The sequence below is a fragment of the Sinohyriopsis cumingii genome, chromosome 10, assembly GCF_028554795.1.
Source record: "Sinohyriopsis cumingii isolate HCF-2022 chromosome 10, ASM2855479v2, whole genome shotgun sequence".
Classification (NCBI taxonomy): Eukaryota; Metazoa; Mollusca; class Bivalvia; order Unionida; family Unionidae; genus Sinohyriopsis; species Sinohyriopsis cumingii.
In genome coordinates this window covers 75,110,385-75,135,568 of record NC_142970.1, presented here as the reverse complement: position 1 = coordinate 75,135,568, position 25,184 = coordinate 75,110,385, and the positions used below count along the sequence as shown (strand labels likewise).

Below are 25,184 nucleotides of genomic sequence, written 5' to 3'. Positions count from 1 at the left end.
ATCCACCAACTTAAAATGCTGTCTAATATGGGAGGGGGGAGGAAGGAGGATGCATTTTACTGGACTAGTCCTCCAGTTCTTTGTCAAGGATAAATGAGTCGAGATAAACTAGTGAGCCACTAAATGTTTCTATAAGAGCTTGTTTTCTTTTTTTTCAGTGGGTGCAGGAAATCAAGTTTGATAACAACCTGGATCTGTTGTATGCAATGTGTGGAATGGGCATAGTTGTTTTCAATATAAAGGTGAGGTAACATAGACTTAAAGTCGAGTCCCATTTTGTTGCTGTTGATATCATTGTCAATTTAATTACCCATTCAGTGTACATCCCACTTCAGTGAAGTGAGCATATATAACTCATATCCTTTGCTTCAGTCTCACATCACAAATTAGCTCCACAGCTTTGGAAAGTCCTCCATTATTGGTATAAGACTTAATATTAGGAAGACCCAACTTAATCCATTTTCTCTTTCACTGCCTCATTATACCATATTGCCTGTGGTGTCAGTGTTTTCAAGACACATTGATAGTTTTTTGACAAACTTGGCCAGCTGTGTGAAATAGACATACAGTACAACCTGGCATAGTGGATACCACCATATATAGGATACTTTATCATGATGGAGAATATCCTTTTTATCATTTCCAAGCTTTGTACATTCTTGAAAACTGCTTTATTTAAAAGTTTTTGTTTTAATCTTTGAAAAGCTCTTACCGTTGTGGAAAACTCCTTGAATTTATCTTTTGGAATAAATACAGATTGTTTAAACTGAAAAAATGTGTAAGTTTTTAAATTAAGCATTTGTAATATTTATATTTTTTCCAAAAATAATTAATAAAGAAATAAATTAGTATAAATTGGGTAGATCAAAATATACGTTACAGTGATAGAATTACAAGATGGAGTAGCATCCCTTATTTAAAGAGGGTAACACAATTAGCTAAGAACTAATCTACCTTGAGGAATAGTTTGTTTACATTTTCTTTCCAGACAACACTCACAGTTTACCATAAATAACAATATTCAATGAAATTCTGAGCAAAGAGAATGTCACGCCTACTGGAGGCAATACTTTAATAGATAAAAACCAATTCAGTAATTTTATATCAAGTGAAATTTGTATTTTAGTTCTGTCTTTTAGTTAGGTTTAAGTGTAATATTCATAAATGCAACATGTCCTCTTGTATTAAGACATAAAATGTGTTAGTTTACCATAATAGCTATGTCTGCAAGTGTTTCTCTAAGAACCAAATTATTTGGATATATTTTGCTCAGTGCAGTTATGTTTTTCACTTGTTTTGCATCAGTCCATCTGTCATTTGTTTTCTGAACTATACGCTAGTTATTTAGTTAACTGTACCACAAAATTGATTAAGGCTTTCATTTATATTTACCTTTTTTGTGTGTGTGTCTAGGGGAAGGTGCTTTCATTAAGGTTATTGTTTATAGAAGAGAATTAAAATAATACAGAAAAAAATCCAGAAAAAATTGGTTCATATCCCACCCCTACAGAAACAGTGTGTTCCTCCTTACCAAGGGAGATTTAAATGGAATAACCTATATATGCTGACTCATGCTGAGCTTTCAAAAAGCTTCATAGTCAACATGTATAGAAATAGTCATTTGTATGATTTTGTTTAATTCAGTACTACCACCTTTTTACAACATTGTTATGTACTTGCCTATAATGTTTTACACGTTTGCTACTACTATTTGTATGAATCCTATTTGTATGAATCCTTAAAGCCTTGTGCAGATTTTATTGTAGCAGTAAATCAGTTGTCTAAAGACACCACAACTTGTAAAAAATGTACATTATATATATATATATATATATATATATATATATATATATATATATATATATATATATATATATATATATATTGTGTGTACAAATGTCATTATAGATGGCCACATGGAAGATTGGTCAATTGACTAAATGAGCTTCTTCTTTAAAATAAAATTATTGTTATTATTATTGTTATTATTATTATTATTATTATCACAAAGAAGGTTTGGGATCATTAATGAATCCCCAAATTGAAGAAATTGAGAGGGGGGAGAGGGAGGTGCATCAATATTGAAAGAGCAGGTACTTTCTTTCTCTAGTTTCCTCTTTTAGTCCTGATTTGAATAAAAGCTGATATGAATATAAACTTTACATATTTAGACACAGAAGCAAGTACACTATTTAACAAGCACTCTCTTGGGAACACTAAGAAGGTAACTAGTTTTTTTATTCCCTCTTTCTATCTGACGTATCCAGTAATTTTCTTTGTTATATTCGCATTTTCTTTTTTTATTCCATCATTCCTTCTGACATCCTATAATGTCATTTTCTTTAGTATATTTGCATTTTCTTTAAAATATATAGAACTGTTACCAAGAAAGAAGGTTAATTGCATATAGAATTTATTGAAAAATTGTATACTTATATTTAGCAAAGTTTCACTACTTTTTTTGTAAAACAAAATTTTCTTGCTTGTATTTCTTAAGTGTGATACTTTGTTTGATTCTGTCAGATCACTAAGTATTGTGTTTTACTTATAATAAGTTGAATAGTCTATTTTGTAGAAGTCACCTTTATGAGAAAGATTTTTAAGTCCTTTCCTTCTCTTGTGAAGGTTATATTATCTAATGCAGAATAATTAACTTCCATCAAGTCATCAGAGTGCTAAACTGAATATGTTTTAGTAGGTAAATTTGTACTCTTAAATAGATATGCCTTTGATGAATAAACTGGACATATTGTATTCACTGAAATAATGTGGGTATTTAGTAGAGGTTCATTTCCTCTTTGCAGTGCTTAATGAGACCTTGAAAGAATGGCTGATTATAATAAGGGATTGTTTAATGCTGATTGCTTTACAGGCAGATTTGACTGTCATTGCTGGTCTTGAAATTCTTAGTTGGTAACAGTATCAGTGAAAGGTTGGCATAAAGACAGACATGCTAGCCTTGAAGATTTTGCCATACGTCTTATGGAAATTACCATTAAAATATATTGTTTTGGAATAAAAACTCAAATTACGGAAGTGTGATTGTTACAGTAAAATCCAGATACTAGATTCAGTGTCATGGTCAAGGAACCAGACTAGTTTTAAACATGTACCTTGACTTTTTAAATTGCTTGTATTTTGTCATGCAAACATCTGCATGATCAAGCTGTTGCTTTTTAGAATAGTCTAAAAACAAGCAATACATTTTAAGGGAGCAAGGGACAGTTTTCATGCACAAATTTAATGCCATATCCACCTGTCTAATGTAAAAAAAAAATCATTTTTAAAAAATACACAAGTGTGATGAAAAAGGTCCATACTTTTGAATAGCTATATTAAACATAAGAATATTATTCACTTAATCTGAGAAGGCAACGACAGTTCATAGCAAAATAAGTGTATGTACCCCAACACCAAATGTATACTTGCATTTTTCACATCTGAATGCCATTGTGTACACCAAGTGATGCTCACAGTGTAAATACAAACCCTTTTCCTAGGTGATAATTCTTGAAAACATTGTTTACTAAACAGATTGATGCAATTCAAAATTGTTGCCATTCATGCTGTTTTTAAGATATTATAGTTACCTTGAACCCACATTTCAACCAATTTGGGTGACTAAATCTTCTTCCTAGCCAACTATTGTTATTTCGTACTGTAAAGTAACTATGGGAGGTGTACATGCCTCTCATCAGTTTCAAGAAAAACACAAGCCTGAAACACCTAATTTACAATTTAATTTTTTTTTTTAATTATTAAATAATAATCTCTAAAAAAGTCACATTGTAGCCTTAAGGTCAGAAATCTTATAGGGGCCAATTTATGAAACTATTCCCTGCAACCATAAGGATGAAAGGGACAATGAGCCTTTCAAAAAGTTTTAATAGCCAGCACATAATAATAATAAAAACATATTCAGATTCTTGGGAGAATAAAGCAGAAAGGGCAATAATGACATTGATTGGACATCATTTGTTGATTTCGAATATGTCTCATCACAGGAAAGATGATTACGATCGCTATGTGAAATTTAATTTTTTTTTGGTAAGGATTATGCCAAGTTAAGAGATAGTATGAAGTCATTGAGCTTCATAGTGTTTGGAACTGCAGTTTGTGAGACAACAGGAAGCAATTAAGGTCCAAGTGTACTTTGCAAATTCTTTTGTTAAACAGTGTTTACCATTGCTGCATCAGTCTTGAATAACACTAATGGAGTTTTAAATGCATGTTTTAAAGCTTGATAATAGCAGTACATGATATTTTATTACACCTTACTGAAAACTAATTTATAGAAAAGATCCAACTTCCTGATTGAGAAGGTCTTGATAGGGTTGGCAGGTCTGTAAATAGTGCAGATAAACTGCCAACTTAAAGCTAAACATTCTTCAGGCCATGTACGAAATGTGAAAGCATTTAAGTATTTGATGCTAGTTCTAGAATTAGAATTTACCAAAATGTTTCATTGTATTATACACTTAGCTAGCCACTACCATTAAGCAAAATATAAAAAGAAAATTTGATTGTTCTGAGTGAAAGACAGAGATGTTTCATCTCATGAATAAAAGACTTGAATCTTTTCTCTCATGGCTTTGCCCCTCAAAAAAGTACTCAGATTTTCACCAGGTTGATTAAATAATAACTATTATTCACTTTATAAGAGTAAATATCATGTGTATATAGTAGTCACCTTATCAGACTGGTAGTCTGTCCATGTGGCAGCCTGTTTGTTAGATATAAGATACATTTTTTTCTCCATATTTAACAAGTATTTGGTAATGTTTTTAATGAGAAAATTCTTTGATTTCAGTTTTTGTCTATATACAAAGGACGAGTACATTGTCACTGGTGAAATGGATGGCTCAATAAAGGTAAAACACTTGCCTTAGATTTTAGTATTTAGTGATTGATTAATTATATAACATAAATACCTGACATGATTAATCATACCAGGGCAATTGAACACACCACTTCAGCGGACTGATCCTGGTCTGAGAAGAATAAACATTTCAGTATTCTCTCCATGTTAGCTCACCAGGCTTGGGTTTCACCAATGGAACCTTAAAATCCATTGATCACATTGGCTGAAATTTGAGTCCGATTTAAAATTGGTGAGCTGTGGTAACTCATTTGGTTGAATATTGGACTTGTAATCCAAAGGTGATAGGTTTGATACCCACCAGGCTAGCCTGAGTTGACTGACTTTGTATTGATGTGAAAGGCACTTAGCTCACCAATTTTCTCAGCATGATATAGCCAATAATGTGTTAAAGTACTGTTAAAACCAACAAAAATAACACTTCACTACTAATTGCAGATATGTCCGTGACTTTTATTGATGAAATTGGAGAATGGTGATAAGGTCAAGACATATTCTGGTATGATGTTGCAACCATTGTCATGCATCTGTCAGTGTTATCTGTCTTTGTTGTTTTTTTCTCTCAATAACTGCATGTCTGATTTAGACAGATTTGACAATCTTGTACTGGTCATGTTCATCTGCCATTAAATTTGGCCATCATTTCCAAAAATGGAAAAACTTTATACGGCTAGGATACCACTCACTAGAATTTGACCAAATTTGATAAAGCATCCTGCTATCAAGGCCTTACAGTTTTGTACAAATAACAATCCATATTGATCAAATATTGCCACAATTACCAAAACTAAATGCCCATTGTCATGTATATATAATTAGAAATAACCAACATCCGCATGCTGTATCTGTGATATATTTAGCTGGAGACAACTTTACTGGAAATGTGTGCATCAGTCAGGAAGTCATTTTGTTCCTTGTACTGACCTCGAAATTTCTGCATTGGGCATGTTGCATCGAGTCAGTGAGCAAGGTTTATTGATGGGGTGTGCCTGTTTGATGCTAGGTTACTTGTGGGAAGTTACGTACAAAACAACATCCTAGATAAATTGTATCATCAATGGAATGTTGAGGTTTTAGATAAATGTGGCTCTGCCATTAAATATAATGTCTGTTTTTGAAAATAAACACTGAAAATTATTTCATTTATAAAATCATTTAGCGAAATTTGACAGAATTTAACATAGCATTTGTCATTGTCATTTAAATTCTAGATGTTTTTTGCCATATGTTTGGTTAATGTCCATAAGCAGACTATTTAATTGATCCCAGGGGAAGGAATTAGAGCCTCATCCCCCAGGCATTAATGTGCATAAAAGGCACTATTTAATTGAGCCATCAGGTCTTGGGTCAATATGGCGAGCTTCATAGACCCTAGCGACCTGAATGTAAGGCTATACTTGAGTGGCGATAGACCCAGCACACACTCGAGTTAAAGGTAGCAACTCAGTCATAGCATTCTGGTTTAAAGGCTTCTTTATTTTCTGCAAATGCTACCAGTCTACCATCTGATGAAATATTACTAAATGAAAAATATCAAGGAATTTTGACAGAGAATGGCCTGACATCACAGCCTTTTAATTTTATACCAATGATGCGGTATAAACGGATCTAACATCTGGACTTTAACAAAAATAGTGGAGTTTTTACAACTTAATAGGATGCCTGTTCTAAGTTAATCAACATGGATAACTTGGATAATGTGGATACACATTTGGTGAAAAGCTGGACATCATCAATCTTGTTCCAAACCCTTATAAAGATGTTAGGAGTAATCATTCAAACAAACAGCATAGACTCTAATCTGCTGGCACATAATGCAACGGCAGATCAGGGTCTGTGCTGTTTGCAGTTGGATTTTATTTATAAGTATGTATGCATGGTATGTTTTATTGCATAGTTGAAATCAAGAAAAAAAATTCTGAATGCTTAAGTGTTCACTGACCACTGGGGAGGCATATTTCTAGGTTGGTGTAACTCTCAGAAATTGATACAAATCCATTCTTTCATCATACAGTTCTTCCAGACTCCTGTTTAGATGAAGTTTTAGTTGAAACAGAAAATGAGATTCATGATTGTTTTGAAGGTTGTGTATAGAAAACATGAACAGGTGGATAACTGATATGACAGATGCTGACTATTTTTGTGTAAAGCATAGGCAGACACTTCAGCACTCAAGATACACATTGTTTTTTGCAATGAACTGCATTCAGAATACTTGTTTTTTGCAATGAACTGCATTCAGATTACTTCATTTGAACCAACAATTTTCAGTATAATTTATCCTGTTGATATGGTTATGACTCTTGGTCTTAAACTGTGTAACAGAAAGAAGTGAAATCAAAAAGTAATAATTTACTTCTCTAACTTACAAAGTGAAAATTTCAGAGACATGGTATTGTGAATTAAATCCCCAAAAATCTGAAATATTTTATCACAAGTACAAAAGTATAGAATAATCCAAAGGAACTCCAGTAGTCTTGAATGTCCTGATGTTTCCCAATGATACAGTCTTGAAAGTATTTGAATGAGTTTTCAGTAATCTCAAATTAGTGTTTTAGTTCAAAAAGTCAATAAACTCTTTGTACTTTCAGTGAAAACTTTTGATAAATAATTCCTGTCGAATTATATCTGAGCACAAATGTAAATGATTCCATAGACTGATCTTAAAAAAAAGAATGAATAATTGTTTAGCAAACACCATTTATTCATGTTTCACTTGACCTATGTCACAAAAGAATGTTCTTAAAAATTAATAATCTCAATGGAAAATTCCGCTAACCCTAGAACTTAAATTCACTGAAAGATCTTGTTTACCACTTATAATCGTGACAAAAGTCAGGTATTCAAAAAAAAACCTCATCACAACCCTCAATCATTTACAAAAGTCAAGCACACAGTATGAATTAAATATACATTATAGTACTTAGTTTGTAAAACAAATGTGTGAAACAGGTGCAGTTTGTGAGCTGAATATTGCTTGCTCCTGTAAGATAAACAGTCACAAGTAAAGTTTTATGCATTAGGCTTCTCCATCCAAATTATCAGTTTTATACTAACTTAAGTATGAATGTTAGTTCTAATGTTGAAAACAAAGCAAAACTATAAAATCTGATTTATCATCTTGGTAAGAATTCCCCAAAATGTTTGTTTCTTAATATGATGTTTTGCTTGAGACCTTACATGAAATGTTCAATTTACTTTCTTTTTAACCTGGACTGGACATTGAGTTGTAATTGACATAATATGCATCAGCATAAGAAAAGGCAGGCCTTGCACAAGACAAATCATGTGACAGTATAATGATTGGACTGATGTTCCTCATATCTATGGTAAACTCACTTTTTCCTAAATTTTCAGGTGTGGGGAAGCAATGTTTTCAGTCAGGTGCATCAGTTTCATGATCATTGTGACGCTGTTACAGGTAATTATTTTCAGAAAAATTTAAATAGAAGATATTTTCTTCAAATGAGTAAACTATTGATATATGTCATCAAGTGGATGAAAATGCCTAAGCTTTGTCGCAAGCCAATGTTTGTTTTATTTTATGCTCAGGTGTATTGGCTAGCAAGATGTACTGTATAACAGATTGAAGTAGCAGATTTCTTATTTGATTCTGTGTGATGTCAGTGGTTTATTACATATGTTCTGTTGTGTTTTATGATTATTCTTACAGAAAATATAAACAGTTGCATCATTTTCCTTCCCAATTCAAAGTAAGATAGCACATGAAGAAAAAAATTCAAACCTTGTTTGATTTGAACTCCAGCCAACTTTAACAGGAGATGGCCAAATGTATGTCTCTTCTGTGAAAGCATATATAAATAACTTTGAATTTCTTGGTTATAATGTTATCACTGTCTGTTGATGGCCAATGGTATTTTTGACTCCAGTGAAATATCAAGATTTTTTCTCTATCAGAAAATCTAGTAATTCTTGTTCTAGCATGAAATAAAATGTTAGACTTGATGACTGAATAATTACAGTTGTCTATTACATGACAAAGGATAGGCTGATTTTGTCTTTCATCTACAGTCCTATTATTTATAAAGTTCCTGTATTATTACATGCGCATCAACATGTGTTTTATCGTACTCAGGATTTAGTGAACTTTTTATTTTAGGTCATCTTATAGTAAGATATGGAGTATCTAGCACTAGTCTCCATTTCATATGTAATTTATGAAATGTGGGTCATAACATACATCTTTTTCATGTGTTTTAAGTAAGAGCTAGAAGTTCTATAAGTAACAGATATGTTTTATATTAATTGATCACAATGTCAGATTTCCTATTCATGTAATAAAATACAAATTTCTTACGATTTTCAAAAGTTATATTGTTTTAAGCTGGAAACGTTACAACAGACCTGCCAACCATCAACATTTTTCAGTACATGTTTTCCAGCCTAATGATGGCATGATATTTTGTTACACTTTACTGAAAACTGGTCTCTGCTTCTGGAAAAGGTCTTGTTAGGGTTGGCAGGTAGGTCTGTGTCGAATGCTTCTAACTTACACATGCATGTTGAGGAATCATGTGATGTCATGACAGTTTTCCACAGTTAACATATTAAAAAATCTGTAATATGATATTATATTGATGTTATGTGATAATTTGTTTACAGCATATATGGTTAGAAAATCATGTGAAAAAGATCATACAGTTAACCTCTTAGCATATGTCAGTCTAATTATAACAAATGCCAATACTGATAGACCGTCAAACAAAAATATATTTGACACAAGCCTGAATATGCATGCTAGATTATGAAAATAAACTAAACTGTAATCTGGTTTATCATTTTGGTTATAATAATAATAATAATAATAATAAAGACTTTATTTAGAGAAGGTAACTCAATTAGTTACAGAACTAATCTACCTTGAGGCCTTCTATTTGTTATGTACAATATATACAGTATATACAACATGATGTGAAGAGTCTGGCTTGACACTAAATAATTAAGTAATTTTAAAATTCAAAGTATCAAGCCTGGAACACATTCACAGGCATCAGTGAAAACATAAACATATATAAAACATAAAATATAATCCTGCATTGAAAAATTCAGCTATGAAAATGATGTAAAATTACAGAAAAGCAGGTGGTATTTTTTGTACTAGAACTGTTCAGTTTTCTAAAGATTTAATCCATTTAAGAGATTGTATGACTAGAAATTTTATATGCCTGCCAAAAGTGGAGTGTATATTGTTGTGATGTCCATTTATCCATCTGTGATCTTTTTCATTTCCACTCAGTAATTTTATGCCATCTGCCTTTAGCAAGCTTTATGGATGACTTGTACTTTGGAGTGAAACAGAGGCTTATCATTTTGGTGTTTCAAGGTCAAAGGTCAGTTACTGTGCAACTGAAAGAAAATAAATCGTTTCTGTACAGTAACTTTAGTCCTACATCACAGATCTGGGCCAAACTTTATTTATGCCTGTACTTGGGGTAAGGAAGAAGCCATTTTGGGCCAAAGTCAAGATTATTATATCTGAAATAAGAAAAATGATTTTTGTACAGTAACTCATGTTATGCATCACAGATCTAAAGTAAAATTTATAGATGTTTGCTCTTGGAGTCTGGAAGAAACCTCTTGGCTTTGGAGGTTTAAGGGTCTTAGGTCAGTGTCACTGGCTGAAAAATGAAGAATGGTTTCTGCAATAAAAATTCAGTGCTGAACCTTTAACGTACATACAAGTTTATGGATGGATTACATTTACATCAGAAAAAGGCTTTCCGATTTTGGGAGCAAAGTTCAAATGTCAAGGTCAGTGCAACTGAAGGAAGAAAAATTTGTTTTTACATTACATCTTCAGCTCAGGTCCACTTACTTTCATCAAAGTTATGGAGGGCTTGTGCTTAAGGTAAGGAAGAAGACTTTGTTTATAGGGTTAGAAGGTCAAAGGTGAAAGTCTTTGTAACTCTTTTTTAAAAAATGGTTTTTGCACAATAAATTTTGTTGGGACCAGATTCCTTGACCAGACCTTGTGGTTTCTTGCATTTAACACATTAACCCCATGCGACGACTTTACGGGGAAGGAGGTAGTAGCCTATTGCCAAGCTCAGTAGCATCATGGTCATGCATGATACACTAAAGTGGGTGGTGTTATAGAAAGGTAGACAGATGTAGCTCTACAATGATACCAAATAATCTGGAATATCTAGTTGCACTACAAAATACAGATAGAAAAACCTCATTTTTTGGAACCGACTTTTTTTAACGCAAAATTCGCCCGTCGTCGGAATCCCACTTTGTGTCTGGATTTTAGATTTTTTGGTCTCAGATCTAAGGCAAATTGGTATGAACTGCAAACAGACAGATGAGCCTTTGCAAAAAGTAGGATAAGATGGGCACTTGGAATAAAGAGTGGTCTCCATACAAAAATAATGGCTCTGTTTAGCAAAAAAAACCCACAAAAAACAAACAAAAAAACAAGTCCAACTTTTACCCTTCTGCTCAATCAATCAATCCTCTCTGCGCCGTCTGGTGCTTGAGGCGACAGCAAAGGAGCACCATTTTGGTTTGTCAGCTGCTGTTATGGGGCGGTCTGCAGGGTGAGGCCTCTGGTCTTGAGTTCTTGCTCCACAGTTCGGCGCCAGGTCTCTTTGGGTCTGCCATGGTTCCTTTTCCCCTGTGGAGTCCATCTCAGTGCCACCCATGGTAGTGAGTCGGGGGCATTCTGCAGACGTGGCCGAGCCATCTCCATCGATGAGTTGCAATGGTCTCAGTGATGGTGCTTGCACCCGCTATGTGCCGGAGTTCCTCGTTCGAGATCATGTTTAGCCAGAAGATCCTTATGATCCATCGCAGGCACTTGGTCTGGAAGACTTGGAGCTTGCATTCTATGTTAGCAGTGGTCTTCCAACACTCTGACCTGTACAAAAGTACGCTCAGCACGTTGCTGTTGAAGATACGGATCTTCGTGTGGGCGCTGAGGTTTGTTGTCCTCCAGATGGGCTTCAGCGTTGCGAAGGCCTGGTTGGCCTTGCTGATTCTTGTGGTGACTTCCCTTGTGCAATCTCCATCTGTGGCAACCCTTCTTCTCATGCCCAAGTCAAATAGCCAACGAAAAATGATGTTTCTAACTCAACTAGGCAGTATGTTATTGAAAGATGACCGGGGATTTTGTGTTTTCGAGTCTATTCAGAAATAGCTTTCAAAATGTGTTTCCTACTCGATTTTCAGGCAAAAATGGCAAAAACCTCCAGGGGTTAAGGGAAGAAATATACCTATATGATTTGGGATTCAAGGGTCAATGGTCAAGATCTTGATAAGTCTAATAAGAGTAAGTTTATTTCTTTTGGTCTAGGTTATTGTGACCCATAGGTCAATAATCTCTAATCAACCGTCACCAGTTCTTACAAAGATAACTAATACACTTTGGGGCAGAAATATATTGTACTGATTTGGGAGCACTCTACAGATATTATGAACTTCTGAGAGGGAGGCAGGTTGTGAGGTGTTGTTGTCTACATTTGCAACATGCACAGTGGAGAGAATGTTGGTATACCTCTATGTTACTTTCATGTAATGTGGCTCAAATTTCTTTGGATATTATACTTGTGAACATTGTACATACTCTAAGCACACATCTAACTAAAATGACTGGTCATTTGTGGTCTATAAAAAAACTGGCCTGAATTAGTCTTTAGCAGGTTTTAAAAAAGGGAAAATTAATTTTGCTAGACTAGACAAAACCAGCTTCTGAAAGTGTAATGAATGAGTTACCAAATAATATATAATTTGTATAGAAAAATGTTATTAGCTCCTTTTTTTAAATTATTTACCTCTGAGTTCCTGGAGGTGAAAATGACCAAGCAGAGCAAGCGGTTTTTTGAAAGGTGCACATTTGAAGTAAGTCTAAGTGTATACTCTATAATCCATATCACACACATCAGTCATACACCAAAATAAAGGGAATTAAAAGTTTATTGAACAATGCCTAAAGTATGCAAGGCCTTTTTTAAATGGCCAGTATAAATAGTTAGGAAATCTGGAGAAATTCTTTTTCATTCAAAATCTAAACCTATCTATGCAAAATATGAAACTATATAGTGCCATCTTTTTGTACTCTTGCTGGAAGTTGGAACTAACATTTGGCCAGTTAACATACCTGTATCATGAACAGTGTGAAAGAGGTACTGAACTGTATGGTTGCATTAATGAATGACTTGGACACCATGTTTCATTGTTTTCATAAAAATATTGTTACAAAAAGTTTCTTGTATGGTTTTATGGAAAGATATAATTAATTCTGAGCTTTCTAAAATTATTTATTATTTTGTATATTACATGCAAATTGAGTGTAATATTGCAGACATAACATTTAAGGTAGTGGCATATAATTCATGAATCTTCTTTTGCTTTAAGAAAGCAACATGTTTAGTCATGTGATACAGTTGTGTGACATTTATCAAATTATTAAATAATTTTTGGCAGTTACGCAGCGTTGATCATTCTTGCTGTGCCATGAATTGGTTGTGAAATCATTGTCCATGTGATGTCTTCATTTAACTTCTCCTATAGCTCTACATGTCCACAGGTGTGATCCCCTTCTCTTCTCCAGTTCGCTGGATGGTGTGCTTTTCATCTGGAGAATGGATAATTTTCATAAGGTATGCTGACTTCAAAATACAAGATCCACTAAATGTTATGAAAAAGATTATTGAAAACTTTATCCAACATATTTAAAATAAGTCCATAGAATAATCAGCATGTTGAAAATAAGTCCATAGAATACTCAGTAGGAGCTTTTAATTGATAAGCATTGTAAAGTTGATTTGACCTTGCATAATTATTCATATTGATTAAATTTAGCAAATATTCATTGTTCTAAATTTAATTATGGTGGAGTTTGTGTTATGGTGGTGGTGGTGGTGGTGGAGATGATGGTGATGGTGATAATTGACAAAAAGTGAAAAGTACTATTATTTTGAGAGAAAAAATACTGAATTATATAGCTCATAATTTTTTATTTGCCATCATTGTTTTTTTTTCTCTTCATAAACAGTACATGAGATTAGATTTGGGGGACAAAATATACAGGATGAAGCTCATCAGTGACACATTATTTTTCTGTCAGATTGAAAAGGAGATAAAGATTTTCTCTCTGAACCAAGTATGTATTACATTTATATTCTCTTACTTTTTTATGACCCTCAACCTGTTTCAAAGATTGTGTTTTAGTTTTTATATAATGTAGTGAGAAACATAATTATCTTTTCCTATCTTAAACATCTGTAGTGGAGCTTGCTTGTGTTCAGTTATTATTTGAGAGGATTTATTTCAGTTATTCATTAGAACTACAAATTGCTCATAGACTTGAGGACTAATAACTATTTTGGAATTACTATGAATTCATTTAAAGACATTTTGGATTATATCATTGTGATACATCAAAACTTTTAGCATATCAACTAAAGGATACTGGCAAATTAGTACATCCAAAATCTGACTTCATGTGGAATACTAATGGAACTCATTTGGAATACTTTATACTTGTGGACATGTGATTGAGCTTGTTTTAGGACTATATGAAATTTCATTCACCATACTGTTACTTAATTTTAATTTTTTACTTTGTTTTCTAGGGAATTAAATTATTTGTTGAAATTTGCAAAACTTGTTGGCTTTGCTCTTTTCTGTGGTTCTGTTAAAGACCATTGAGTCGTAACAGAAACAATTTGAATTTGTCTATAGTTTTAGATGGTAGTGTACGTGTTTTACAAACAGTCTAATTTTATGTCAGTATGTGTAATATGGAAATTAAGGCAACAAGGATGTTGTGTCTATCAGTTGAAGGAGATCAAGAGGAAATATACTGAATATAGAATAACAGATTTATATGAAAAAAACTTGTAGTGTGTAAACAATACTTAATCGGTATTGCATTTGTTTGATTTATACTGTCTTGCAGACAGAGTGTACTGTGCTTGGCAGGAACATTAGTCGCCTTAATGCATCATCACTATTAATATTGGGTGATTAAAGTTTTTGAAAGGTGTGTAACTTAAGAATCAGTTGTTGTATTCATTTGAACGATTTGGTTTAACATTACTGAATGTGTAATGTTGCAAGTATTCCAGTTTTGCTTCCATCAGTGGACGATTGTGCTGTTTGCAGGCAATACATTGTGTCTGCCTAATCCATGTTTATTTGATTGATTTATTCATTCATCTATTGATTATCCCCTTGCCAATACATTTGGTAGGGGATATAGCATTTTGCCCATCGATTTGTTTATTTATTTGTTCTTTACGTCCTCAGCATTTTTTACCTCTCAGTATCTTACCTTCAGTTAGAAAATTTTTATATGGATGCATTTCAGACAGAATGACTCAGCCATACAAAACAATATCTTGAGTGAATATTGTATTTTTAGCTGTTTTTTTGTCACATCCTTGTTATGAGTCTATACTCTTAAAATAAGTAACAGAAAAGAGTGAACGACAAGCTATGTAAAATTTATATGTTAATTTATTTTCCTGGAATACAAAGTGAAAATGAAAAGAAAAGAACTTTTGGTATTGCCAATTAAATCCCAAAATAATTTAAGAATTACAGATACAAGGCCTAGTAATTTAAAATCCTGAATAAAACTCAGTACAAGTCCCAGAGAAATCCAAAAACTGAAGATGATGATATATCTGTTATAACTTATACAGTGTTCATGCGTCAGCAGTCTTTTGTTTAATCACAGTGACATAATTCAAGGTTTGAATTCAGTATAAATTCCTGTGAATGTCTCTATACAAGAATCAGAGCATTTTTGTATTTCTAGAGAAAATAATCATTTGAATTCAATAATTTGAACAAAAAAGATTCCAGCCAAAAATTACATCACAATATGTAATATTCAACTTGAAATTGCTAGATGTTAAAGCATGAATGACCAAGTTCTCACAAATACAAGATTATATAGTTCTCTACTTGATCTCAGATAACAATTAGCATTTTCTATAAAACAAAAGACATTACCTGATGGAGAATAACCTTCTAGAATGATCCTGATGTTTACAAAATCAAAACCATAACCTGGATTACACACAGGAAATTACAAAACTTAGACCTAAATAAATATATTTACTTCTTCTATTAATAATGATCCTGCTATTAAGCCCATACACAGAGAGAATAATTTAGCTATGTATTAATTGTTTAAACAAAATAAAATTAAAAACAGTCAAGTAGGCCAAGCAGAAATGAACTCAGTTTTGGACAAGGTCATGTCCAGCATACAATGTTACACTACAACAGCATTTAATGAAATTTTTTTTAAAAAAAAACCCTGACAAACAACAAATTAAATTAAATATACATAACACCCTCAACATCCTACTTTCCTTGTTCTCATAAAATTTAGTTTATATAGATATCTGGATAAAAGCAAGTCCTTAATGTCATAACAAGGTCATTGTACTCTAATTTACATATTTGAATGACATGTATTTTCAGCTTCTCAGTCATTACACCCTCCATATCTTGACCCCATTTTACTTGTGCTCATGAAAATTGGTATGTAGAGATAATGCAGTGAAGGTAACCCATCCATATGAAAGCTAGGTTAGAAACACCCAATTTACATTGTTATGTACATTTGATTTAATTATATCTGATTTAATATATATTTATTTCAGTTTAATTGTTTGTCAGTTTTAATTTTTTTTATATTTTTCATTACATGAGATTATTTTTTTTTTCAGAAAATAGTTTGACCTTGACTGTTAGTTTATAAACACCAGGTGTTGATCTAAATCCTGACCTTGTTTCAAAATTTATAGCAACCATCAGAAACAAGTTCTTTTTTATTTAAAAATGATTCGTTGTTTCCAAGGTCATGATGGTACTTTGTCTTTAAGATGTAAACAATAATTTTATTTTTTTATTTCTTAGAGTTTTCAATAGGGTGACACTGGGTAAACATGATTTGTAACAAGTACTTGCTTCTATAACTTTCCAGAAGATGATCACGTGACCCCTTGTTTACGTTTTAGAAAGACCATATAACCCATGTTGTGGAGAATTAATCTCAGTAGAAGCTGGGCTGTTAAACTGTTAGTTGTATGTTGTGCTGTTTGGAGTTATTTCAGATTACTTGGTTTGGAGTTATTTCAAATTACTTGGATTCAAAAGGATTAATTCTGTTATTTTTCTGGAAAATACATGTGCTCATGTAATATTGTGGAACAAGGACAGTTTTTTATAAAAATTTATTCAGCTATCAGAAACTGGAGTGATCATTCTTGTTTTCTACAAGGAACTGTAGACTTCAGAACTACAGATTGCAGCGTACATCATCATCTTCCATCTTGGGCCAGTAGCTTCTCGTGGGTCGGTGGTTCTTTCCGGGGTTTTCTCAGGTTCTTCCTCCACCATTAATACTGGCCGCCATGTATAGCCTATCGCGTGCTGAAAAATGGCGTAAAACCCCACAACAACAACAACAACTTCCATCTTGGATTCTTCGTCGGGATTTCAAACGTGAAATCAGTTGAACATTTTGTTATTAGGACTACTAAAATTTTATTCTTGGATTATTCTTGGATTACTTTTGGATTTGATTCTATAAAACTGTAAGTTCATATGTTTTGATTTTTACAGAATTTTTCCAGAGAAATAAATTAATGTATATTTTTCAAAGCGTGTTGTTTTCACTCTTTCTTGTGTTACTGTTTACTTGAGCCTAAACAAGTGCCATAAGAAACTGGGGGCTCATCCTAAGGATAATTTTGAATTTTGGATAGAACAAAATTTTGTGAAAGTGGCAAGCTTTTTCTAAAATGTCATCAAAAGTAGAATTCTTTCTTTCAAATTCTACCCAGGAACAGTTAGATCTTTTCAAAAAGGATGATTTTAATCAACTTGCCAGAAAATATTATCTTTCTGAAGTAAAAAGAACTTGCTTGAATATGGGTCTGAACTGTCTGCTTTTTCTAGATTTATTCCCCCCATTATCTTGGATCCAGTTTCACCTACACTTAATAAAATTCTTTAATCTCAGTAAAAGTAACTCACCCATACCAAAACTAGTTTACTGCAGTTCAGGTTCAATGTTTGTGAGACTTGAGTTTTCAGCAGTTTGCGCTATAACATTATCTTGGACCATATTTCACCTACATGCATGAAAAGTGACACATGGAAGCATCTTGATGGAATGACTACTTACTTTTAAATGTTTGTGACAAACTCAGTATCTTGGAACCTTTTTCATCCACACTTCTGAAAATTTATGAAGGTGAGTATTCCTGCATACACTACATCAGAACTAAGCCACTGTGATATAACTATGTGACTTTAGTGTTTTCTACACCCACAACATCTGGAACCATGTTTAACCAATACCTATGAAAGAAAATTGGATGTAAATGCATCTCAAGGGAAATAAATTAATCATGGAAAAGTAAGGCACTGTGACCTAAGTTTCAAGCTTTAGTGACTGGTATTTCCTCAGTTCCTTCTGTACATTGTAGACTACTTCAAATGTGTTAGCAAGAGAATGTGTTTTTAAGTAAATACTTTGTTCATTCATCCACTGCAGTATAAACCATGTAGTCTTATTATCCATTGTACTGATTTAAGTTTTCATCTCTTTAGAAATATGTTTCCACTCAATTTTCAGTTTTATCAGATGTTTGCCCCAGTTGAATCGGATATCTGCAAGCTTGTCTGTTCACGTGGAAAAGGAAAATCGAGTAAAATTGTCTGCTCTACTCAGGTACGAATAAAGCTAACTTGACTGGTTCTTCTTCACATTTGTACCCAATCATAACACAATATTAGAACTACTGATGACTTGCAGATCCAGCCCTCCCAGACTAAACTGTTCAGCTAAAAAAGCTAAAAGTTACCTGCGGCAGTTAAATAGACTAATCTCCCATGATACAGGCATTGGTGCCAAACCCCATGAATACTTAAGTTACTACTTCTGCTTGTAACAAGTGGCATATTTGCTCCTGATGAGAGGCCTCACAATTCATCTCCAAGAATTTTTGGAAGTTATTGTGCCATAAAGTAAGTTGGAAGAATTTTCTCTTCAAAGAAAGTATACTTTTTCTTGCTCCTTTCTTTTAATGCAAAGTTTTCTGTTATTTATAATATCATAATTTTGTTGTATTCATACACACATAGGTGTCCTATTTACACCCGGCATAGGTCACTATAGTCTGATAATACAAACCCATTTGTTTGTATTCCCCTACCAATTTAAATAATGGAAACATTTAATGTGATAAAAAGTGCAAGGAACTTAGTCAATTCATTTATGGATTTATAGTTTCTAACCTGACTCTGAGTAGAGAGACCCTAACACTGTCATCTTATGCGCGTTTCATGCTTAACGGAAGTTTCAGTGCAATGGATGGACATGCTTGGATCCATTTCCAGTTTCTGGACAAGTCCATTTTCAGCAAAGGGGTGTATCACAACTACATATGTACATACATAAGTCGTCTGCTTCCAATATTTACAATGTCGAATCAAGCAAAGGAAAATGACAACTACGCTTTTCATGTGGATTTAACAAGCAGTTTAATTTCTATGTTCATGTATGCAGAGGAATGTAATTCCAAACTCTCAACGTTATGTAATTTACACAATTATTCAGCATTGCCGAACAGGATGAACTACGTCATTATGTTGTCTGATGGAAATAAACTAGCCTATAGTGTATGCAATATGGAGCGTTTTAGTATGGAATGTCCGTTAAGCATGAAATGGTGCAGGGGATGCCAGCATTAGTGCCATTCTGGTCACAGGTTAGAAATTATAAATCAATGATTCAAATGATTTCGTTCTGTGCACTTTTTATTACATTAAACATTCTCGTTTTTTAAATCGGTAGGGGGGTACAAACAAACGGGGATGCAGAGTCAGAACTATAGTACATCACCTCAGATTGGTGTGACTTTATTTTTTGTGCAGTTATTGTGCTATAACAAAACCCATATAGTAAATTGCTGTATAATTTCTTCTGTAGTCACACACAAACAGGTTTTCTATACTTAGTTTTTGTCATAGCAACCACTTCAGTTTTGGTGACCTTGTCTATATAGGTAGTGTATATAAGGCATTTCCTGCAGGAAAATGTTTAATGGAATTTATTTTCTAATGTCCATATCATAAGTAGTAATATTGAGACTTAAGAGTTTTTACCTGTTAAAGTAACCACATGGGCCGATCTTGCAGGTACATTTTGATATTGTGTTTAGCACTGTGTGTCCACTCTCTGAGTTCATAAAACACTACTTGTGTTGACACACACACACACAAATATTGTCTCTATTTTTCTTTAAAAATTTTGACAACAGCAGGGTGAAGTGTGAGCTCATGTGAACATTGGAAACATGGGAATAACAATTCTGCATGTCTAGTTTGCTCCAGTTGCCACTCCACAAATACATACCAAATATATGTTTCTTGGACTGAAGGTCTGTGGGCTGCGGTACTATTGGCATGAAAGGGGAATACACAGAAGCACAAAAAGTGCATCGTGTGGGATGAAGATGCCATTAGTATACATGCTGACTTCACTTAGTGAATGATTTATTTTTCAAGAAGTATTGCACTCTAGAAGGTTCAACAGCCATGGAGTAATCCAACCTATCCTGGTCAGCAACAGCTACAGCTCCAACTCCACCCTCACCTCTGAATATGACAAACATTTTTTGGTGGAACCGATATGCCTGATAATGCATGAGTTTGATAATCAGCTGTTTTTATCAGCTAAATTTGAGCAAGATCAAGTCCAGAATCAAGCCAACTCAGATTATGTCTTGGTCATCAGACCTATGTATTGGCTATGTGGAGCAAACTATCCTTTGAACCATCCTGACGTAAAGAACTGTACAACATCCTGCAAGACAAAATGGCACTCTTCTGTCATAACAAGACTTTGCCATACATCTCGGATTGTGGTGAGATTGCCCTTTAAGCCTGAAGACAGGGGGATTTGTCTAATTTGCCTAGTACCCTGTGCCACACAGGCACTATGAAAGATCAGTATACCCATTGTAATGCCACAAGTCACTACTGCATTACTGCCCTTATTTACATGGGATGTTGATTCACTTCGTTCTCATGCCTTTGCCGCAAACAGGAGGCATCAGCATCATCAGATTCACCTGGAGACAATAAAGTATGCTTACAAACTCCATTGTCCTTGCTTGAAGTCACTATGACGAGAGAAGACTCGGGCATTCATGGGGATGGGGTCTTTCACTATTTGCCACCAATTTTGTCCTCTTTCTCCATCAACAGCTTGATCTAAAGTTGCAAATTCAACTTGACTTACTAATCTAACACAATCTGGTCGAGGTGCTGACCTTTTGGAATGCATACAGAAACGGTAGCAGGACACTAATGTCAAGAGACTCTTCCACAGTTGTGCCTTCTGTACAGTTTTTGTAAGAGGTACTGTAAGTCCCACACTCTAGTTTCTCACATGGACACCCCAGCAGTAGACAGAGACATTAAAACCTCGGTGATGTCAAAACCCTACTTAGTATGCATGAACTGGAAGTCTTTTAATAACACACATTTTGTGTGGAATATATGTTGTGGCAGTGGGCTTTGTGTTGGCCTTAGTCTCACTGTCTGTCTTCATCAAGCAGAGACGGTTTATCATCTCCCACTTTGAATATCCCAGAACATACATGGAAGTCTGTTTCTTAAATGTCATGCATCCAAAGCAGAGCTGTTAAAGCACACCCTAGCTAGTGTCATAATGTCAGCGACAAACCTACAATTGGTGGAAAGAGATACAGTGCACTCCACTTTCACTTTTCTGAAAGACCACCATACAGACAAGTATTGTTCTTTTTTAAACTTTCCCTCATTTGCCAGGTCAAGGAGATATGTAAGCAAGCTGACAGAAAGTCAAATTTCTCTCATACACAGTTTTGGGCACAGGAGGGATTCAAGGCAGTATACAAAAGGATAGAAAGGATGCCCCTAAATCGCACTGGAAGGAGAGCAATCCTACCAATCATATACCTGTAAAGGGACACAGTTCTTTAGAACAAAGTGGACAAGTGGCAGAGAGGTGATCATTTTCGCCCTAGTTTTGTTCGATACCTGGCATCCTCCCTAGCTAGAAATAACCTTTTCTTCTACCCTTGTCAGATATCTTAGTGTGTGTGTGTGTGTGTATGGGCAATCTCTTATTTTTCACTGTTCATTGGAAAAGTATTTACCATGATGATCAGCTAAGACTTGGCAAGTGGTTTATGAAGGCCTCAGTATCATGTTCAGTGCACCTTCTTCATTGTCTTGAGTACTTACAGCTGCAAACATCCCCAACGACTCACTGAAACCAGATGCTGAGCAGTGAGAAATCAATAACAATCACCAGAAAAGAGTAGTAGAGATCATTTGCAATGTAAAATCACCAGTTTTTTTAATTGAGACTGTTGGTGGTACCAAAGGCCAGTTGTACTCTTTGACTAGTCATAGACCTAAGCACCCTCAATCGTTTCATATGCACCCTATAGTTTGAAATGAAAACACCAAGACAAGTTATAAATGCTGTTCAGGATAGAGACTGTGCTTTCATTGGTTACTATCAAGATGTGTGTCTATGTCCAAGTTCACAAAGCTTCCAGGAAGTTCCTGTAATTTGCTTTCATGGAGACAATTTACCAGTCAAGGGAACAAATTCATACTCAGTATTTGTCAGAATTTGGTGCCAATCCACGTATCAAGTGGAGATTACTCTTGAACTACCTGTGACCAATGTGGGCAGGTAATGTTTAGTTTTCTTAGATAAAATGTTTAGCTGGGAAAGCTTTATTTGTGATATAGTAGTAGTTCTCTTAAGGTATTGTGATAAGGTAAGTATTATCAAAGAAACATATTTTACCAGAGTGGCAGAATGGTCTAAAGTGCTCTCTGTTACAGATAACTGCCATCTCACCTCTGTTTGCATGGGTTCGAGTCTAGGATTCTACCAATTTGGGTATGTGAGAAAGCTTGCCAGTAGCTTCTCGTGGGTTGGTAGTTCTTCCTGTGGTTTTTCTGGGTTCTTCCTCCACCATTAATACTGGCCGCCATGCATAGCCTATCGTGTGCTGAAAAATGGCGTTAAACCCCACAACAACAACAACAACATAATTATTCTAATTATGCCATGTTCTTTTGAGAAAATGTTGCTTTAAAAATTAAAGACAAAACAAGTCTTTTTTTATATTCTTGCAAATAATAAAGATCTTGTCAGAAAGTAAACAGAGAGCAACAGAGTTTATGAAAAAATAATTTTAAATTTTGATCATTGCAGGATGGTAGTGTGAGATTGTTCTCACCGGAGTCTGGCCAGACCTTCACCATCATGTACCCCTTGTCTTCATTCCAGGTAAAACTTTGTATGCATGTTTGCAATTTATGTACTTTATAAAATGTTAGCAGATTAGAGCAGTGGTTTACAAATAATGGGTCATGGCCCAGTACTGGGTTGCAGAATGATGGACCCAGCATTGTCTTGCTGATTCAAATATATTGCAGCAAGCATTATGATTTTAAGAAAACTTTAGTCAAAAGATAACTGTGGTGGGTTGCAGGCATCAGCGACTTTCTTCAACTGGGTAACCACTGGATTAGAGTAAAACTGAATTGCTTGTTTTAGTTCATATTGTGTCAGAGCTGCATTGGCTCACTGGTTAGCATATGAGACTTGCAGTCAGAAGGGAACAGGTTCAGTTTGTGCCATTAGTTTCTCCAGGCTTGGTACCATTATCAGTCCTCATGCCATAAAACAGCCAATGAAACCAAAAACATGTTATCTGATTTTTGTCTCACCTGTGTAAGCAAATGACAAGACCTTGGCTATACGTTTTCATTGGCAGCAGTAGTGGTAAGTGTGTAGTTGTCATTGTCATTGCCAACAGTAGTGATGAATTTGTAGCTGTCATTGCTATTGCCAACATTAGTGATGCTTCTTGTCAGTATCATTAGTCATCGGTAGTGATGCTTATGTAATTCTCAATATCATTAGTCATCAATAGTGATACTTGTTTAGTTAGTGGTGAGTACCAATGGTCAATTGTAGTGATGATTGTGCAGTTGTCATTGTTGTTACCAACAATTGTGAAGCTTGTTTAGTTGTTTTTGTCAATGACCAACAGCGGTGATGCTTGTATAGTTGTAATTGTCATTGGCCAGCAGTAGTGATACTTGTGTCATTGTCATTTGCCAATAGTAGTGATGCTTTTGTAGTAAGTTGACCATTTCAGTGACCAACAGTGGTGATCACTAAAAAATCTAAATGGCAGGTTATTGACAGATTTGCCCTTTAAGTTGTTAAAGTTTTCAATAGTTTTCTAGGTTTTTTTTTGGTAATACTATCTGATAATTTTGAATAATTGACTTGACTTTGTTTTTCCATAATCTGTAATTGAATGTAGCTTTTGATTTTTGAAATATATCCCTTGTTGGAACAGTATTATTCAGTATATCACCTGTAATTTAATTTAGTTGATAAGGTTGCTTGACTATCTTGAAATTAATAGAAGCATGAGTGTTCAGGGTGTCAGTAAACATACCTATCCAGATGTCAATAGTGTCTGATGGGTCAACAGATGATTCAGTTATTGATCAAGGGATATCTTTCATAGTGTTCAGGGTGTCAGTAAACATACCTATCCAGATGTCAATATTGTCTGATGGGTCAACAAATGATTCAGTTATTGATCAAGGGATATCTTTCATAGTGTTCAGGGTGTCAGTAAACATACCTATCCAGATGTCAATAGTGTCTGATGGGTCAACAAATGATTCAGTTATTGATCAAGGGATATCTTTCATTTCTTTAAGGAATATAACAATCACTTATAGGATCTTGGATAACTGCAACTATTGTAAGGATTGTTAGTATAGATGTAATCAATTAGTATTTCATATACTTCTGTTGTTCTAGTGGTTACATGAATTAGCTGTTAATAAATTTAGAATATTCATTATTTTAATCCAACTTTGATCATTGTCATTAAGCAAATTGCATATGAAGTGACCTACTTTATTATATGCTCATTTCCCCCCCCCCCCCCCGTTAACTTTACATTGTCAGAATTGTTCAGTATTCCCCGATACTGAACGCGCGCAACAATACACATATAGTATTCACGTGAATAAAGAAACTACTTTCTATTGTAAACAAACATGACGCAGATGACAGCACTTTTGATTTGTAAACAAATCATATACACTCGTGTAAGAGGCTCTTTACATTGTGGTTGTTTAAATTTGTTTCTGAATGAACTAAAACATGTTTCGTGGACTGCAAAAAACCCCAGCTGTTTTGGCACATTCCTCA

At 34.3% G+C, this 25,184-nt stretch overlaps 2 protein-coding genes across 2 annotated transcripts in view; both read left to right on the top strand.

Annotated features, from left to right (window-relative positions):
- Positions 1-14,873, top strand: part of LOC149790402 (WD repeat-containing protein 87-like) — a 35,877-nt gene extending 21,004 nt beyond the window's left edge. The window contains exons 7-13 of the mRNA XM_089973215.1: positions 159-242; positions 2,172-2,224; positions 4,811-4,871; positions 8,237-8,300; positions 13,412-13,500; positions 13,896-14,003; positions 14,802-14,873. Coding sequence (XP_089829341.1) covers positions 159-242; positions 2,172-2,224; positions 4,811-4,871; positions 8,237-8,300; positions 13,412-13,500; positions 13,896-14,003; positions 14,802-14,873 — 531 coding nt within the window. The remainder of the gene's footprint in view (positions 1-158; positions 243-2,171; positions 2,225-4,810; positions 4,872-8,236; positions 8,301-13,411; positions 13,501-13,895; positions 14,004-14,801) is intronic.
- A 3,638-nt stretch (positions 14,874-18,511) lies between these two features.
- The window catches only part of LOC149790401 (uncharacterized), a 263,333-nt gene continuing 256,660 nt past the window's right edge, over positions 18,512-25,184 (top strand). The window contains exons 1-2 of the mRNA XM_089972455.1: positions 18,512-18,599; positions 23,154-23,228. Of these exons, the coding sequence (XP_089828581.1) occupies positions 18,513-18,599; positions 23,154-23,228 (162 nt within the window). The 5' untranslated portion in view covers position 18,512. The remainder of the gene's footprint in view (positions 18,600-23,153; positions 23,229-25,184) is intronic.